Source organism: Anoplophora glabripennis, unplaced genomic scaffold, assembly GCF_000390285.2.
Source record: "Anoplophora glabripennis isolate ALB-LARVAE unplaced genomic scaffold, Agla_2.0 scaffold21, whole genome shotgun sequence".
In the NCBI taxonomy this organism is placed as follows: domain Eukaryota; kingdom Metazoa; phylum Arthropoda; class Insecta; order Coleoptera; family Cerambycidae; genus Anoplophora; species Anoplophora glabripennis.
Genome location: NW_019416454.1, coordinates 1279452 through 1299678, shown reverse-complemented (window position 1 = coordinate 1299678; position 20227 = coordinate 1279452). Strand labels below are relative to the sequence as shown.

At 32.7% G+C, this 20227-nt stretch overlaps 1 protein-coding gene across 3 annotated transcripts; it reads left to right on the top strand.

The window, feature by feature from the left end:
• Window positions 1–98: 98 nt before the first annotated feature.
• Window positions 99–19838, top strand: LOC108906182 (protein msta). Of its 3 annotated transcripts, none has more exons than XM_018709403.1 (7): window positions 99–318; window positions 13719–13979; window positions 17032–17286; window positions 17390–17700; window positions 18090–18460; window positions 19378–19481; window positions 19577–19838. In XM_018709403.1, the coding sequence occupies exons 1-7, from the start codon at window positions 304–306 to the stop codon at window positions 19733–19735; spliced, it is 1476 nt and encodes a 491-aa protein (XP_018564919.1). In that variant the 5' UTR covers window positions 99–303; the 3' UTR covers window positions 19736–19838. The 3 variants fall into 3 exon arrangements, with proteins under 3 accessions (XP_018564919.1, XP_018564904.1, XP_018564911.1); XM_018709388.2 differs by lacking the exon at window positions 99–318 and adding an exon at window positions 5233–5505; XM_018709395.2 differs by lacking the exon at window positions 99–318 and adding an exon at window positions 8969–9297.
• Window positions 19839–20227: the final 389 nt, after the last annotated feature.

Below are 20227 nucleotides of genomic sequence, written 5' to 3'. Positions count from 1 at the left end.
TGCTTTAATTATTTTGATTCCACGTCACGTGGGACGAAAAAGTATGCAAATAAGTTAGTCATTATTATTAATGACATTATTCACTACGATGTCAGGATTCAAGGTAAATACACGTCTGACGAGACCAGTGTTTAATTTCGTGCGAAACGTCTCTTGAATTACTTTATGAAAACCAGAGTGTAATGCAAGTAGGAAACTCGATAAAGTAAACAGAAAAGAGTATGCGCCAACAAGCTGAAAAAATTGTTTGTTATTAATGTGTCGCGTTGAAATGGGAATTGTAGGAGGTTTAGCTGTTGCAGTATGAACCCATTACGGGTAAGTAGTCATTTACTTAATCATTGTTTATTTTTACGCACCAGTAATCTCAAATATCAAATATTTGATTCACGCGTTCATAATTTTTATAGTTTCTTGATTACATTTTGGAAAAACATCACTTTACTATTATTAATGTAACGTTTTTGCATAGAAACTTGTTAATCAACCTTGTTGTTTAAAAAATAATAAATACCTATTACTTCTAATTTAATTTATAATTAGAAAGTGTAAAATTTATAGAATTCAGTCTCCTTTACAAAACGACACGGTTCTTGTTAGATATAGGGTGTTCACCTTGCGTTATACAGGGTGTATCCTAAGTCTATGTCATAAATTAAGTATGTGATTCCTTGGGTGGCCCTAATAGGCTAAGTTTTGATTATAGGATTTTAAAAAAACCGCAAAGTGCTATTAAATTAGAGGGTAGAAATTGGAGATAGGGGTGAAAATGCACCCCTATCAGTTTTTTAATTGTAGTTCGAAAACGAACCAAAATTTCGCTGTAGTTCATAGGAAAAAAAATTTAGAGAATTGAATTTCCTATCGAAATGGCTTATTTAAAAAATTGAAAAGAAAAATTTTATGCAAAAAATAGTTCATAAACAATTTAAAAAAAGCAGTCAATATTAGTCCAAAAACTTTTGAAAACGCAACATTTTGAAGGGAATCGCATCTAGTTTTTTTGTACAGCAATTTTCTTTGCCTACTTCTACTAAAAAAAAAATTAGAGTCAAAAGAGTAAAAAAATCAAAAAATCTTATATTTACTTTTTTAAATTGTTTATTAACGATTTTTTGCATACAATTTTTCTATTAAATTTTTTAAAGAAGCCATTTCTATGGAAAATTCAATTTTCTACAAAATTTTTCCTATGAACTATACCAAAATGTTGCTTCGTTTTCGTGCTATATTTAAAAACTGCAAACGTGCATTTTCACTCCTATCTTCAATTTCAACCCTCTAATAGCACCCCGCGGTTTTTTCATTCTTAATGACCCTTCGAACAAGTCATGTGATGAAAATCCTTGAACGAATCCTTTCTTTTCTGCAAAAAAGAGAATTAAAACGTATGAGTAAACGCGACGAAAATCGAAAAATTGGTTAGTTTGAGCGGCCATATATCGGTCAATTTTCATCCAAAAATACTATACTCTTTTTTTGAAAGAAATCTTTACTCAAAAAAAACTAGAGGCAAAAAATTAAAAAAATCGAATTTTGTTTTTTCAAATTCTTTATTAACGGTTTTTAAAAATTTTTAAATAAGCCATTTCGACGGGAAATTCAATTCTGTAAATAATTTTTCCTATGAACTATAGCGAAATTTTGCTTCGTTTTCGAGCTACAATTTTAAAAGTGAAAGGGGTGCATTTTCACCCCTATCTCCAATTTCCACCCTTTAATTTAATAGCACTCCACGGTTTTTTCATCTAAAATGACCCTTTGAACGATTTATTCAATAAAATTTAACCCTGTTTTGTCAATTATCTCTGAAGTTGTTTAGGTAGATTGTCGAAACTTAGGCAACATAATTAAAGGTAATTCGGTATATTTCTATATAAATCTGTAAACCGGTGGCGGAGATTCAGGGGAGCTTTGTCATTAAAACTCACAGAAAAACTACACCACTGGATTTTCAGAAAAATTAATAGTCGCATTTAATTTACTGTCATATTTTTAATAAAAAAAGGTCTCTTGCATTTTTTCACACAATGAACCGTTTTTGAGTTATAATTTTTTTGTTCATGTTTAATTTTAAAATAATTCCTAATGGGTATTTCATGGTATAAAAAAAATAAATACCAGTAGAAAATGAAGTAGATTTAAGACAATAAATGGATAAATGGATGTCAGGAAGTCAGACAAATGCCAGCGATTTTTGAAAATGTCCACCATTGGCAGCAACACAAACGATGAGCGTTTGTCTCAACGACTGTCGTACATTTTGAATTTTAAATTATACGCGCCTATTAATTTTTTTGAAAATCCAGTGGCGTAGTTTTTCTGAAGGTTCTTAGTTTATAATTAGTTACATGATTTCCCCAAGTTTCATCAATCTACGTCAAACAACTTCAGAGGTAATTGAACAAATGTGATATTTTTCAAAAATTTTAACGCCCTCTATCTTGGAAACAAGTAACTTTAGGACTTTAGTTTATTAACGCTTTTGGACCTGAAGTGACCAAAGGAATCATCCCTCTTAATTTATGACATAAACTTAGGATACACCCTGTAAATGTAAGCCAAGATGAAAAAGCCGATTTAAAACTAAACCTGCCAAGCCTTACTGGACAGCATCTTGTGTACAAGCGACAAAGTATACATTGGGCAATCAGGCACATGAGATAGCAGGAGTTTAAAAGAACACAAATATTAACAATGAAATTATTGTTAAAAGAATGCGAACGGTTATAAATCTGCAGTTGCGGAGAGCAGGGTAGATGCAGGACATACGACAGGTCTAAGCCAACTAGCGCTTTAGTCAGACAGATAGAGCGAAGATTTTGCCCAGAACTCATCAGGGATGGAAATCCAGGAAAATCTAAATAAATTTAACCGAGGCGAGAGCCTAGACGTACCTGCAATTTGAAGACGAAGTTAGAGGCCAGTAAATTCATAATATGTTTCCACTGTGGATGGGAACTTACGTAAATGTAATTGCCACTTAATTCCTATTGGCTCAAATCGACCTACTAATCTGTAGACATACATCCAAGTAGCTAAATTTGGTAAAAAATTCTACTACAGCTCCCCTAATAGAAAGATGGAATTAGATGAGTATGCAAATAAAAAGTTAGTAAATAAATGTATAACCTTCAGCAAAATATTCTTTAATATGACAGCAGTGTGGAATCTACCTACTTATTGCAGATATTTTGCATCAAAATCTACTTATGGCTAAAAGATATTTCCCTCATTGTGGATACTCCATATTGTAGTATAACAACTCTAGGTTCGACAAAAAATATAAACAAACGTAGTTGTGGCCAAAAATATGTGATCGTCATAAGGAATCCCTACGTTGTGTGTATCTATTTTTAATTGACCGGAAGGCGCTGGCTACTAACTTTGTAGAGGGGATGTATGGTTTAATTATATAAAACAAAAGCAGAGTAAATACATCTAACCTTTATTTACATACAATTCAAATTAAACATGTGACAAATAAAAAGAACAACAAAAACATTAACAACCATTAAACATAAAAGGAGAGTGCCAGGCTCACCTAGAGCTCCTGTGGGGAAAGAGCATGGCAGAGAAACCCACGATCGTTGCTCTTACCACCCAAATATATTATACAAAAACGACCACTAACCAAAGGAATAAATGAAGATCCTTTGCTAATGATAAATAAGTCCTGTCTCATTTAATGTGTCACTAAATGTCATCTGTTACTTCATATTAGTCATACACACTTCCAAGTAAAACTGAAGAGGTTTGGTGTTAGTTAGCCGGCAGAGCCGGAAGGTACTGGAGTCCCATACGGGAGGCAATCCAGCTATAGTTGAGATTTCGGAAGATCCTTCATAACACTGGAGTCCCATACGGGAGGCAATCGAGCTTAATCCAGATTCGTTCCGCACGGGCGAAAATGTTAGTAAATTCAACAAGNATATGTAATATTGACCATGCGTAGAAGAAATTATAACTTTATATTATTTTTCAGTAATGTTATTTGTTTTTCATGTACCTACCATTTTAAGATTCATAATCATAACTAACTTTTTCTAATTATCAGTTCGTCATTGTTACCATATTCATGATGGTCTCAACATTAGAAAATTTCCATTTCAGAAGCGTATTATTTGAACAATATAAAATGTGTAGCTTTTTTTTAATGCTTCTGATATTGTTTTGTGATATTTTTATTTGTACGATGAATGGCAAAATTCGTAATCCATATTAGAAACTTTTTTCAGTGGCTTCTCAAAAAGAAAGAAATTCTTAGTAAAAGTTGCCGCATCCCCAAACTAGAAGAGCATATTTATTTTTTTTAATATACAATGTAACTTTTTTTAGTTCGAATTAAGTCATTCACAATACAAATAAAAATATCACAAAGGAGTATTAGAGATATTTAAAAAAATACTCACACTATTTATACTATTTCAAAAACGCTTTTGAAATGAAAATGATCTAAAGTTGAGAGCATTATGAGAACAATATGGTAATAAAATTATTATGTTACTCAAACATTTCTGAAAATATACTGAAACGTAAAACAAAAATATCGAGGGCATAAATGGAACATAAAAAGAATGTTACTGAAACCAATTTTTTGAAACGTTTCATTGGAAACGTATTTTGGGGTGGACATCTTGGGCTTCTAGAACGTTACCAGAACGTTGCATGAATTTTTTATGAAACGTTTCAAGAAAAATGGAAATGTTTCTGAAACATGTCAGAAACTGAAAAATGTTTAGTGGGTTCTTTAATATGACAGCAGTGTGGAATCTACCTACTTATTGCAGATATTTTGTTAGGGTTAATCAAAATCTACTTATGGCTAAAAGATATTTCCCTCATTGTGGATACCCCATATTGGTATCACTGTTGCTAAAATAGCAAGTATTTAGGCGCGATATACGCTCAGTTTTTACAATTAAGTATATCATTTCCAACATTTTCAAGAACGCGAAATGTTGATCTCCTTGGAATGGCCATAGGAAAAGATTTTCCACAACATTTTCCACAGATTTCAAGAGTCCCTGCAGAAGAAAGTGATGGTGTCTCGAAACATCGAAGTAACCAGCTCGGAAATCATCCAACAAGAACACACCGCTCAACAGGAATCCATCCCGCGACAGAGACCCGGTCCTGCAATATAATATTAGCCTTATAACTTAACTAGCATAGCGATGCGCTCATTTAAGCCTCTCCTATTTTTAGCGACTCGCCACAGTCGCCTCTCGTCTCCGTGCAAATTGAATTTCCGCTGAATATTCGGCTCCTACATACCGCGTTTTGTGTTATCCCCATTATCCCAAATCGAGACAATCCTTGGAATCGCCAGCAATTTCGTGTACGCGGGTGTGCCTTGTAATGTCCGAGGAATCCGGCGAGTGCGATATCTGCCAGAAGCCGGCCAGCCAGAAGTGCGGAGCATGCCACAGCGTGTTCTACTGCTGCAAGGAGCACCAGAAGTCAGGCTGGAAGACCCATAAGAAAGTCTGCCGGCCTTTTAAGGTAGCTTGGAGTTTTGGTTCTGTAGAACATAGTCATTTTGTAGCAAGGTTATGGTGTGACATACGTTGACAGTAACATACATGTGTGCAATGTATTACTTGCAGGGATTATCTGATTCTTGAACGCAGGACCGCATTCAGCCATATGTCGGCTTATGTTTGTACAATATTTTTAAACAATCGTTGCGGATTGTGAATGTCTATTTGGAATAAAAAATATTCTGTCAAAGGAGTGGTTAAACAATTTTTTCCTAGTTTTTTATTTTTTTGCAGTACTACAGATTTTTACCCTAGCAAACATTTTTATTGCGGTCATCTTGGGCTGACGAATGTCACTTTTTACTTCAAATGACTGACTTTTTACAAATAATAAGTGTTTTTTTGTCGTAACTATGTGCAGTTCATTTATAAAACCTCTAAAAATAATACAGGGTGTCTCGCGGTGACGGCCCATTAGAATCAACTAAAATAATGGCGTCCACGTACCACTTCCGGTTATACCGGAAGTCGCCGTCAACTTCCTTATTTTAAATGGAACACCCTATATGTTATTGCAATTTTGGATTCTACGTGTTATTTTAGGTGGACTTTTATGAAGTTTCACTATTCCTAAAATTAACCGTTTTCGAGATATTTAATTTTAAACCCCTAAGCTTCCCATCCATACTTTCAAAGTGGTTTAATTGCATACAGGGTGTTAGAAATTTAATGCCGAGTTTAGTTAACTTCAAACCTTCATAAGTCGGTTTTTTAAATGGAACATCCTGTATGTTTTTCTATATTCTGATACACAATTTTATTCTCTTTCGAACGGTATCAAGTTTTGCTAAAAATTCCACAGCTATCCTCGCAAGAAATTACATGATTTTATGTGATTACATAAAAAATAGTAGATAACTTCAAAAGTAGAAGAGATAGGTATAGGGAACCCTGATATCGTTTGAAAGAGAATAAAATTGTTTATCAGAATATAGAAAAATATAAAGAGTGTTCCATTAAAAAAAAACAACTTATGAAGGTTTGAAGTTAACTAAACTCGGCATTAAATTTCTAGCACCCTGTACGCAATTAAGCCACTTTGAAAGTATGGATGGGAAGCTTAGGGGTCTAGCTATCCACCCTATAAATATTGTTGCTCTATCTTTCTTACTATAAGATACACATGGTTTGAAGCTAGTCACTGTTTCTCTTCATTTTTTTGAAAAAAATTCAATATCTCCAAAACGATTAATTTTAGGAATAGGGAAAATTCATAAAAATCCACCTAAAATAACACGTAGAATTCAAAATTACAATAATATATAGGGTGTTCCATTTAAAATAAGCAAGTTGATGGCGACTTCCGGTATAACCGGAAGTGGCACGTGGACGCCATTATTTTAGTTGAGAAGGGCATGCCTGAAAACCAGGTATCCGAAATTTTCAAAATTCAAATCGAAGTAGTCTCTGAACTAATTCTAACACCCTGTATATGTTAGGTATGTTTTATCATCTTTTTTCCATATTTTCTATATCTTGTTGCCTTTTAAACTGATACGCCTATGGATTTTCGATCTCCGTACGCTTCATCCTGCTTACTAGTCCAAGAGCTAGCGACGAGTCACTCTCCATAATTTCGACCGCGGAGTATAGATTTAAATGTTGGAAATGAATAAAATTCCTTAATATGTATTATTTTCTCCTGTGGAATATTGCTCAGCTATTCGTAGAATATTGTGAGTAAGCGAGTATTTCTTTCAGGTAAATATTGGTATCTAAAATTATACTTCAATAAATTTACTTACAAGCATATGTTTGAAACGATTAATTGGTTCTTTGTAATGTAATTAAAACAAACTTTAATAATTTCATGAAAAATAATAACTCACAGTTTACTTCCTGTTGTATAAACAGCGTAATTTTGTAGAAATGCCTTGAACAAAAACTCCTGATGTACATACTTAAAACCTAATTAATATCTAGCATCAATGGGCTATCCCAGATTTATTTCTCGGTACAATCCTGCTCTAATAAATATTATCTCTGTTAATAGGGTAACTTCAAAAGGAATTTGTGTTTATGTTTACACATAATATGTAGTAAAATTTGGATAGATTGTAATCATTTTTAAATAACAGTATAGCATGCTGTTAATATGGTGTTGACAACATTGTTTTACATTAATGAATCAATACTTTGATATGAATTATCAGCATATTTCCAGAATTTCATTTTTATTTCTCTTTTCCCATACATCGGAGCCATCGTAATTAGTATAGTACCGTAAACCGGGGTTACATTGGACATCAGGGTGGGATTGGCTATTTTGTAGTTCCCACTTAAAAAAAAACTAATTCGGGTTGTGGGAGGGGATATATCGGTTGCGCCGCTGACCACATGTTTATTAAGGCATGTGAAGTTAACGTGGGTGTTTGTCTTTACTTTAAATTTTTTGCGACGATTGATTTTGAGTATTGTCTAACAGGTAAGAAATGTTTATACTTTTAAGAACCGATAAACTTTATACTACAGTTATGTAGTACTAATGACTGAAGTATAAATTGTATAAAAATAATATAACCTATAGATCCTGCTATTAGGTTGTGCAAGTTTCAAAATTTTATCTTTTATGGTTTTTGTATAATTAAATAAAATTGTCAACGACATTTTTTTAGGGGTGAGATTGGCCATGGTGCAAACATATAAAAAACGTTAGGAACCAGGCCCTATGCGAATTACCAACTAAAATATATGGATGAAGAAATTCAACAGGTCCAGGATATGGAAAATTCGTCGTGGGTAATAAGAGCAATCATTTAAAATTTGTTGCCAAAGTTTTAGAATGCACATCTCACCTCTCAAAATACAAATGTAAAAATTAAAGCAGATTTTGAGATCTATAGATACAAAAAATGACACATTTATTTATCCTGTAGCTTACTACATATCTTAATATCGCTACAGTTGATATGGAACAAATTGTATAAAAATTAGAGAATCCTAAGGAACTAAGAAGGGAACACTTCAGATTTAATAATCTGTTTTTTAACTGCCTTAAGGTGATGTTAGGATAAACCCTAAAGTTTTATAGTTTTTTATAGAACATATTTATTTTTTTATATTTATTTAGGCAAACACAGTGTCATGTTGTCTTCAACTCGCCCCGAAGTGCGGGGCGAGTTGGGACAACAAAAATCCAAAAAAATATACATTTCAGCATCATCAATTGTAAAATTTCATGATGTCTATGTATTCGTTATGTATCAATTGCAATGCACAAAAAGCAAAGAAATAATAAAAACTATTATTAACGAAAATATTGATGTGTTTACCTCAAAATTGTCCAATGTCACCCCGGTTTACTGCACTATTTTAAAAATAAAACTATATTGTTATCTCTATTATGATATCACCAAATTAAGATAATAAATTGATATGACGAATTAATATCTTTACATCTTATTGATTTTAATAAAACAATTAGCCTACCCGGTTCTTTAAAAATGTTTCTTGTCTTGTCTCCAAATGTGAATATAATTTTTTGCAGTGGTAAAACAACAACGATCACAGTAGTGCTATCTACATAATGGCGTCAATATTTAATTTAATACGGTCTAAATAAATACTGATTAAATAATATAAACATATTTTTATCAGAATTGGTGATATATCCTGGCTTTTGTTTGCTTACCAGTCAGCGTATCGAATGTAATGTGAGTAGAAATATGTAGCCTAGTTACTAAAAATCATGTGCAAGTAAAAAAGTGCTTCTGTGGATATTTTGAGAATGGATGTTTTAAGGTTTGGAGCTAAGGTAATACGATATTAAAATAATTGTCGATATTTCCTTGTTTTTGATTTACACGTCAAAGTAAGAGAAAAAGTTTGTACAAACATCGGCTTCGTTGTCGAAATACAGTGTTGAAATAAAGAAAAAGTCACTTTTGTTTAAATAGGTCTTAAAATGTTTGACATAGATTGATAACCTGACCATAGTCAGATGAAAATTTTCACGCAACACTAGAAAGTAATTTTCAGCATAGGTTTTCTGTAAACGTGCGGTGTGGTATGATAGCTGTTTAATTGGCTCTTTCATTTTGGAGAATCGATTCACAGGAGACCACTACCTAATATTTTTACAAAATGAATTACAAGTACTACTAGAGGATGCTCCTAAACATGCAAATGAGAATGTACTTCTAGCACTATGGAGCTTCTACACATTTCGCTTGTACAATCAAGCTACATTTGAACAAGAGGTTTCCAGGTCGTTGGATTGGCCGCGATGGTATTAGTTCCAAGATCTGCAGACCTCACAGCATTAGATTACTGTTTATGGGGCTGGTTCAAAAATGAAGTGTACAAAGTTAGAGTGAACACTCGGGAGGCACTAATTCGACGTATAATAATGCAGCACTAATGAAAGAAAGACATGCAGCAATCAGGAGAGCTACAGATGCTTTTGAACATTTAATCAAAAAAGCTATGGTTAAGAGAATAATAATAATTTTTTTATTGAAATGTAGGTAGGTCATAGCTTGAAAACAAATGAAAATCGCATAACTATATTCGAGTTTTTTACATCAGAGGCATCGCCTTAATCAGTATCATTGATATAGTATCACATTTTAGGTGTATATACATCCGCAAATACTTTAAGGACTCAATTAGTTCCTTCACTCCGCCTTTACTTTTAAGACTGTTGACTTATTCTGTCTGATTATAATGGGCGTAAAGTGTATAATTGAATCTGTGAAATGTTTGGGAAACAAGTTCGCAAAACTACATTTTCTGCGAGATTGAGGGAAAAATACTTCACAATCACTAGGTATTCATTTGGGATTGGCACTGATAATGATTTTCCTTCAAGATTAGCTGGAAAAAATAAGATATCTATCTACAAATGCTTAAAAAAATGTAATTGCAAAATAATATGATATACGTTGCACTTACATAGAAAACATCAATTAACCAAAGTTATACATAGAAGTAATTATTTTTTATTCTAGGTTACAAAGTCTCGCTTTTGTAATTAAGAATGGGAAGTGTGATCACCGACTGCGTTTTGGCAGATGGTTTTTACGACAATGTGCCATTCAAGTAGACAACAACAATGCATTTAAAATAGCAATTACTATTAATTATTATAATAAGAAAATTTCAGTTTTTTTAAATAGCTATTTTTCTTAGTTTCTACTTTTGAATTGAAAAATTCCCCAAAAATTGAGAAGTATCTTTCTATCTTTCAACGACGATTTGTTTACGCGGCTAGTCTGCAGCACGTAATTCATCGTACAACACACGGATAGGACCATTCCAGAGAAAATATTTTGATCCTGTAGTATAACAACCCTAGGTTCGACAAAAAATAAGTAAACGTAGTTGTGGCCAAAAATATGTGATCGTCATAAAGACTACCTACGTTGTGTGCATCCATTTTTAATTGACCGGAAGGCGCTGGCTACTAACTTTGTAGAGGGGATGTATGGTTTAATTATATAAAACAAAAGCAGAGTAAATACACCTAACCTTTATTTACATACAATTCAAATTAAACATGTGACAAATAGAAAGAACAACAAAAACATTAACAACCATTTAACATAAAATGAGAGTGCCAGGCTCACCTAGAGCTCCTGTGGGGAAAGAGCATGGCAGAGAAACCCACGATCGTTGCTCTAACTACCCAAATATAAATACAAAACAACCGCTAACAAAAGGCATAAATTAGGATCCTTTGCTAATGATAATTAACGCCCGACTCATTTAATGTGTCACTAAATGTCACCTCACTCGAATTAGACATACACACTTCCAAGTAAAACTGAAGAGGTTTGGTGTTAGTTAGCCGGCAGGGCCGGAAGGTACTGGAGTCCCATACGGGAGGCAATCCAGCTATGAGTTGAGATTTCGGAAGATCTGTTTTAGCAATTCTTTTTTTGTATTTAATTATTCTTTTTACAGATTCATTCCTCACGGGCGAAAATGTTAGTAAATTCAACAAGGCTCTTATATGCGTATGACATAAAGTGAGCACAAGAAATGCTTTATTATTTGTTTTTCGAACAACGTAATCATGATAAAACAAGTTAAATGTGAAACAAAGGAGTTGTTATTGCAATATCTGGGCAGTCACGACAATATATATATTTTAACATGAAATAAATAATGAGCAATCGTTAATAATAATTATAACAATTTTACCTTAGAAAAATATATGCCCTTGAGCATAAAGCAATGGAAGCTAAACATACAAAGAATTATTATCATGAAACATCTATAACCATCACAATCATAAGATTACATAGAACAATTAACAACAAAGTACTTAAAGAATATTACCTGCTAACTAATACCGGTTAAACACTTAATTTTACACTACTTTGTCACACTGCCCGCCGATCGTCTTGCTACCTATCTGCACACTGTTCTCACTTCAACTGCCTATCTTCAACTATTTAGGCTTCCTTCCAGAATTTCCTACCTAAGTGCCTGTTTTTTGTGCTTCCTTCTATCGACCGTTAATATTACTTTTTCATTGTTATACAACACCTATGTAACAGGTGACGTCGAAGTTGATAAGATAAGTACGGTTTTGCACAATCCATAATTGAATTTTAGTTTACGAAAAAAAAACGCAAAAATAGAACTTTTGCTTATAAGATTTTTCTATTACAAATACCGTTAGGAAGCTGTAGTACGCCACACCCTGTATAGAGATAATCAATAACCATATACAGGGTGTCACATCACGAATGTTACATACTTCAATGGTATAATCCCAAATGCTGTCGGTTTAACCAAACTAGCTTAAATGAAAAATGTCTCGAAAAAAGTTAGGATGTTAAAATTTCTTTTTTTATTTCTTATTTTCTCCTTAACTCAAAATCCAAGTAACCGATTTGAGCTAAATTTACTGTTGCTTAGTTTCTCTTCATGAAGAATGCAGTGATTATGTTCCTATTAGCTTAAATCATATAGGACGTTCATTTTACTACAACCCTTTGTAAATATTCTTCTGTAACATTTTTGTACGTTTAAATTTTTACACGCAACTATCAGAAATAGGTATGTGACACCATTTATAATCATGCAGTGAGAATATTAGAAATCTCCTGGATATTGCTAATTAATACGTAATTAAACATTAAAGTTTGCCCACAAAATGTTTGAATAGATATTTGCTGTCACCCACTCGTGATGTCATTTAGTGCGATCAGCATAAACATAGTCTAGAGACAACCTAATTTAGTTCCATTCGGGGCTTGCCTGTTTCTTTAGATTAAGTTCCGTCTCTTCGTCATAGGAACTGTAGACGACAGATGGACGAGAAGTAGGTTGTGTTTTCGGGCGAACTGAATGACGTCGCAAGGCGTTCCTGATTTTAATTTTTTAAGTAATTTTAAACTATAAAATCTATAAATAAGTTGTAGCATTAAAGAAATTAATTCTCTGACCAATGCCAATTGTTGTCGGTTACAGATTACAAATTTATGCACTTTTAAATTGAATTTTCTTGAATGTTGTCCATTATATGTTTTTTTCATTCATGGTAGAAAAGAATTACTAAATACGACAGTATAAGATACAGAAGACGAAGTTATTTGGTTATCATTAAATCTCGTGACAGCAAGACACTTACTCAGACGATATTTGCTATTTTGGATTTCACAGTACATACTATATACATACATTATATCGAAAATATTCTGCGTTCTGTAGATTTTTCGCTAGATATATTAATAAAAATTGGGATAATTAAGTAGTTGGTATTAAAAAAGCTCTCCAAGAGAATTGCTGTATATTTGAAAGTGTCACATACCAAAGACTATCTGGCCACTGGTTCAGAGACTTTTCTACGACGATTTTTACTAGTTGTCAGTCTGGGGCAGACATTGCCTCCATCAAAAGACGTGAGGGTTGGAAGCCTACTTCAGTGATAGAAACTTACATTGAAGACTCTATTGAGAATAAAATTCAGATTTCGAATCGAATCCAAAAATAATTCTTGCTGAACAAGATATGCTTTTGTGAGATGATATTGAGAGCCTCAATTTGTAATTTTCGAACAAAAAAAATTACGGTAGTTGATTAATTTGAGTCGTAAAATTTGTTCAGTTGAAATTATTGTATGAAATTTTTCGTTCTAGCTAATTAAAATGTCTTTTTGACACATAGGAAAGACAGTTAAAAATATATTAAATATAATTTTCAAACATATGGATTTTTTTTAAGGTCTGCTATGATGAGATCCTAGGCAGGCACCTGAAGGCCACAAGAGACATCAAACCCGGAGAAGTCGTCCTTCAGGAACCTCCCCTCATTTGGGGTCCCGCCCAAGTAACAGTACCCGTTTGTCTGGGCTGCGGCAATGCCGTTACAGAGAAGAACAGCCGACCCTGCTTTAAGTGTGGTTGGCCGGTGTGCAACGAAACCTGTGAAAAAGCTCCGGGACATATACCGGAGTGCAGGTATACGGTTTTGCGGGGTGATAGGGTAAGTGTCTATATTTACGTGTTTCAGGAAATTAAAATTTGAATTCAGGTCTACTAAATTAAGAAAAAATGTCCTATGAAAGAATGTAAGGAAACCCTTGGTTTTCGGTGTTGAAATTTGGAAAAAACTAAAAACAGAACATTTTTTAAAAATATCTCTCATTATACAGGGACGGGGATACTGGAGGTATCATTAAAGGCTTCAAAGTTTAATTTTTTTAACTAATTTACATTTATAAGAAAAAAGAACTCCTATGTTTTGAGGTGGATGTGAGAGGGGGCACGCAAATTTTTTCTGGATTACCTTCAGTACAAGTTGCATAATAAAAGTGTAGATCCTTAGGTCTGGGCGAGGTCCGGAACATTTTCAAAATTGCAAAAATGTTTTAAAAATTTTAAAAATTCCTATTTTATCTGAGTTTTTTACTTATATCTTGGAACTAGGCTTGCCAGGTCTCCGGGTTTTGATGGTACATCTCCGGGCTCCGGGTTAATATGTCATTTCTCCGGGTTAAGACGTGTTTTTTTCAGACATCAATTTGTCCATTGGGCTGCTGTAGACCTTTTTTTTTTTAGAGATTGATTCCCTCGTAAACGATTTGACTGAAAATACTGTAAGTTAAAAATGTTTAAGTTTGTAACCGATGTTACAAAAAGCAATAATTTATTAAAAAATGGCAAAATTTTCAAGTTTTTTGGATAATTTTTTTAAAATATTTTAATTGCCTCGAGGACATTCTTATTTTGGTAAAAAAAAACTTTAGAATATAATAACAACATACGAAATTTTTGAAAAAAAATTTCGAATTTTTAAAATGCTGCACTGCCTCGAATAAGGCATCAAAATACTTGAACATTTTTTCACATAGAAAAGACCGCTCAAACTTTCAAATGGTTTTTGAAAAATTGAAATCAGTTGATTAGGACAGTCACAGTAAATTTTTAAAGTTAACACTCTTTTTTTAATTTTTAAACAATTAGATTACATTTATCAATTTGCAATTTAGTGTTTTTTAAAAATTTATTATTTTAAAGTACTATTTTTTCTTAATTTTATCTGTATTTAACAAAAAATTTCCAAATAAAAAAAAATCTTCATTTTTTAAACAAAAAATAATTAAATACTTGTAATAATTATAACTACATATATTTATATTCAGTGTATTGAAATATATACGTAAACAAATTTTTTCATTGGATAAATGCAATAGCATAGGGTAAAATATACAGTATATTTAATGCATAAATAATAAACTTTGTTTATAACAAAATATGTGCAAATTAGATTGGTCCATTAGATAATTCAATTTTTTTCGTACCTTCGCATTTTGAACCTCCGAATTCAGTCTCGCGAAAGCCCCTCCCCACTTTTCGTGTTTTGAGTCACTTTCGCGCGTGCGAGTGACAGCTTTTCTGATGATTTATCTATGTTGCCGATAACTTATGGATATGAACATATTTTTTCAGCTTAGAACTCGGAAAAACGAAGCCACTAGATCAAGGATTATTGCTAAATTGTTTAAAATTAACGGTAAATGCCGATAAACTTTAACCGCTTATATCTCAAGAACCAATAAACGGAATTTAACTTTTTTTTTAAAGGAGCGTCTTTCCGAGTACTTCAAAATTACAATTTTTGAAAAAAAATAAATTGCAAATTGATAAGTGTAATCTAATTGTTTAAAAATAAAAAAAAGTGTTAACTTATGTTAGTGTGGCTGTCCTAATCAACCGATTTTAATTTTTCAAAAACCATTTGAAAGGTCGAGCCGTCTTTTCTATGTGAAAAATTTTTCAGAATTTTTTTAAAAAAATTATTTTGCGAAAACTATCGAACTGATTTTAATAAAATTTGGTGTGTTGTTTTATTATACTCTAAAGTTTTTGTTACTAAAATTAGAATGCTCTCGGAGCAATTAAAATATTTTAAAAAAAAGCAAAAAACTTAATTATTTTTCCTTTTTTTCATCAATTATTGCTATTTGCAACATCGGTAATAAATTTAAACATTTTTAACTTGCAGTATATTATGCAAAATTCAATTTTAAAACTTTTTTCCTGTTCAATATTCTTCCAAAATGCATAGGTTCCAAGATATAAGTAAAAAACTCAGATAAAATAGGTATTTTTTAAAATTTTTAAAAAATTTTTGCAATTTTTGAAAATGTTCCGGACTTCACCCAGATCTTCCAGCAAAAATTAGCTTGCCCCGTCTTACATTCAATAAGTGGGATACTTCGACAGATGGTCATATTTAATATAGAGGGTGTTTATTAAGTACTTGTACAAACTTTAAAGGATGAATCTTTGATTAATTTTAAGATAAAAAGTTTATATGAACATGGGTCCGCAACTGCTTGGTTCTTCAAATACAGAGCGTCCAAAAACAAATTTCTTTGGTATTTTGATTATATTTTTGTTCAATAACATGTCATTTGACGAAATTCGGGAAACTGGAAGTATTGATGATGAGAATCTCAAACATTTACTTAGTTTCTTTATTTAACGTTAGAAGGCGCCACATCGAGTGTTGTACCTGGATGTAAATAACCATAACTATTTTGTATCGCAGTGTATGTCATTTTTGACTAAACATACCTATTTTCCATTCAATTCTATGTACAAAAGGTACTCTTAAAATTTGTCGCTGAAAGCAGCCGTTTTGTTAATAATTGTTTGCCTTCCTCTGTAGCTGTTACAGATATACCATAGGTTCACACCTTGGTCTAACTTTGTTTTCATTATTTATACACGATAATCAGCGTTCCTTTCCACACTCTAAATATTTTCTTTATGCTGATGGTCTAAATATTTAATGTGAATTTTCTAATTTAGATATGATTGTACCAATTTTCAAAAGCACTTGTCTTGCTTATATGCTTATTGTGCAAACTGCTTGTAAATGTAAATAAATGTTACCCTTATTTAAACATTGAATAAAGATAGTAGAGACTTGATTGAAATATTGCCACTTGCTACTTTTTCTTGTCTAACTATATTATGTTAAACAAGATATGTTATTCTGGTTTAAAGACATTCGTTTATTACCGCAGGTTTCTGTGAAAAATTTCGGTGTGGTCCATCCGATATACCAATGCATAACAGTGTTGAGGTGCCTGTACCAAAAGCAATTCCTGCCAGAAGTGTGGAAAAAGCTAGACACACTTCAGTCCCATTGCGAGGAAAGGAAAGGGACCCAAAAATACGAACAGGAAAAAGTCACTATAGCACAGTTCATCTTGAGGTTTTTCAAACTAGCCAACGTTTTTACAGAGGAGGAAATCATGAGAGTCTGTGGAATCGTAATGGTATGCAGAAATTGGCCTTGAAACATCTTTTTGCTTTATGTTATTGGAAATATTATTTTTGTTAATTTGATGTTTTAAAAAGAACTATATCGATTTTTTTAAGATCAACTCCCATGAAGTGCCTCTTACAGAGCCTCCACACGTAGCCATCTACGAATCCACCTCGATGTTTGAGCACAATTGCAGTGCGAACTGCACCAAAAGCTTCACGAATAAAGGAGGAGTCTTGGTAGCGGCTGGAACGCACATAAAAAAAGGGGACAACCTGTGCATCTGCTACACGGATCCTCTCTGGGGAACCTCCAATAGGAGACACCACCTGTATCAGTCAAAGTTTTTCTGGTGTAACTGTAAGAGGTGTCAGGATACGACGGAGTTTGGCACTTTCTTCAGCTCGCTGAAGTGTCAAAACAGGTGAGGTCATACAACTGCCTAGTCCATTAAGCATAGTTTAGATCTACAAAAAATATTCACATGCCAATGTTTTTAAACAAATACCCCATGCAAAACAAAAACATTTGTCTGTAAACAAAACCATATGTTAATGAAGTGTTTTTGTTTGTCCTTGAAAATTTAAGGGTAACCATAAAGAGAAAATATTATTCATTCGGTTTCAATATTCTAAAGAATATACGTGTTTCGAAATGACGCAGTTATAACAATTTTTGGAAGCATATTTTGATAATAAAATTACCATGTAGGTACCTACATTTCATACAGTTATACAAAAAAATGCTTTGTTTAATGTAGAAAAAGAAAGTTTAATATTAATTAATTTCGACAAGACTTCTTTCTTATTTCAGTCCCTGCAATGGCTATCTGCTTCCAAAGACCTTCATCGAGAACAATAACAACGAAAAAGGCTCGGACTGGACCTGCACCAAGTGCACCAACGTCTTTTCGGCTTACTCGGCCCAAGACCTTTTAGAGAGAATTGGAAAAGACCTCTCCGATATGCCTAAGGGAGTCTCCCAGGAATGCAAGAATTTCATAAAAGACTACGAGAGTTTGCTGCACCCTAATCATTTTTATTTGACTGACGTAAGACTGGCTTTGTCGCAAATTATCGGACAAGAGGGGCAAGGTGGTTTGCCGGCAGTTTCGGATGAGGATTTGGAATTGAAGGCGAGATTGTGTCAGGGGTTGGTGAATTTGTTTAAAACTTTGATACCAGGTAAGATCAAGTCACAATAAGTAGTAACTTAAATTGAAAAAAATGTTTCTTCCCCAGTTTTATTGTACTTTATCATTACAATAACTGTTGTGTGTTTGGTATTGAAAATTCAGTGACTTTAAACAATTGATTTGATAGTTTTAAATTTTTTAATATCATAATTTACTATATGGAGCATTCCACGCTAAATCGATCACTTTTAACCCTGACTCCTTTTGATTTGGCTGAAACTTTTTTATTGTCTAATTTATGAAAAAAATAGCTTTTTTTACATAACCATAACTTTTTCGAAAATTGAGTTATCGATCGGGAAGGTTTTTTTCAAAATTTTAGTTTTTAAATGAACTTTTCGAAAAAAAACGAAAATTTGTCGATTACCATTTTTCATTGATTGAAAAAATAGTTTTTTCAAATTTAGCTTATTATAGATATCATTTTGAAAATTTTTGAAAATGTATATAGAATTGAAAAAATTATTCTATGCAGTGATTGATGACAATTTCAAAAAGTCAATTTTACAGTTGACAGTTTTTGTCATTGAAAATGAACTTCATAAAGTAGACATTGTCATGAAATTAGCGTTTTCGTATAAATAAACTAGAAGAACATTATCACTTACATTTTTAATGTTTCTTTTTGTGTCATTCACAAAATGACCGGCCTAGGTTTTCATACCTTTTTTAAACTTTCGTGGTAGTAATTTAGGACTTACTTTTGCTGATTGTAGTAGTATTTTATTGGGAGTTTCATCTAAATAGTCTTCTCAAGAGTAAATTTGTCAAAATGTCAAAAATAATGTCAAAAAGCATTGTTTATCTATGATTGTTTACAATTATTGTAAGTTGTAATAGCAGTTGTGGAAAATGTTTTTTTTTAATTAATTTAATTAATAATAATAATTGTTTTGTTTTCTATAGGTGAAACGCGGGTGAGGGGACTTCTTATGTTCGAATTACATGCCTCCATTGCCGAGATCGGAAGACGGAAAGGTGATCCTGGAGATTTACACACTCTACTCCTGGTAAGTTTATCTTACTCTAACATTACCGTCCAAATAATGTCCAAAAAACCATTAATTGGTGCAAAGCTATAACAAAGTAATTTTTGTGGTTCCAGGAATCAAAAAATGTACTCACCGAAGCTGCGGATCTCCTCAAGCACGAACCAGACTTTATCCCAGAAGGTAAAATCTATAAACAGGCTGTGTCGAACTTGAAAGAGCTGGAGTTTGTGTTGAGAACCGTGCATAAGACTGTGGGAGATTCTCCTATGTAATTATTTCCGATATTACGATTATTGACAGTTCTAATTTTTTTGGATGCTTGTTTTATACGCTTTTGTTACATAACATATTGCGAAATAAATCTGATAGTTTTAACACTGGCTTTTCACTTCCTTAGAAATTCAATGAGTAAACCGACGTAATAAACGTAACCAAGCATTTGGTCAGGTAAAAAGTAAATAAAATTCAATAATAATCTAGTTTTTCCACGGTCGGGAATAGACATCAGTTTCTATGACATCAAAATTAAAACAGAAGTAGTCGATTATTCCCAAGGGAGTATAATGCTCCCAAGGGAGTATAATGCTCCCAAGGGAGTTTACATTATGGAGAACGTTTTTCATGCAAAAAAAAAGATAACATTGAAATTATTTATTGACATTTAAATTAAATGTTACATTTGTACAATTTTCAAAATTAATATTAGAAGGAATATTACTTTCGCTTACATTTACAGTTTTTGTGATTGCGCTAGTAGTGGTACC

Coding starts and splice junctions, on each gene's coding strand:
- LOC108906182 (XM_018709388.2), top strand. CDS start 5,362: ATGTCCGAGGAATCCGGCGAGTGCGATATCTGCCAGAAGCCGGCCAGC. Junction 17,701..18,089: donor TCGCTGAAGTGTCAAAACAG/GTGAGGTCATAC, acceptor TTCTTATTTCAG/TCCCTGCAATGGCTATCTGC. Junction 18,461..19,377: donor GTTTAAAACTTTGATACCAG/GTAAGATCAAGT, acceptor TGTTTTCTATAG/GTGAAACGCGGGTGAGGGGA.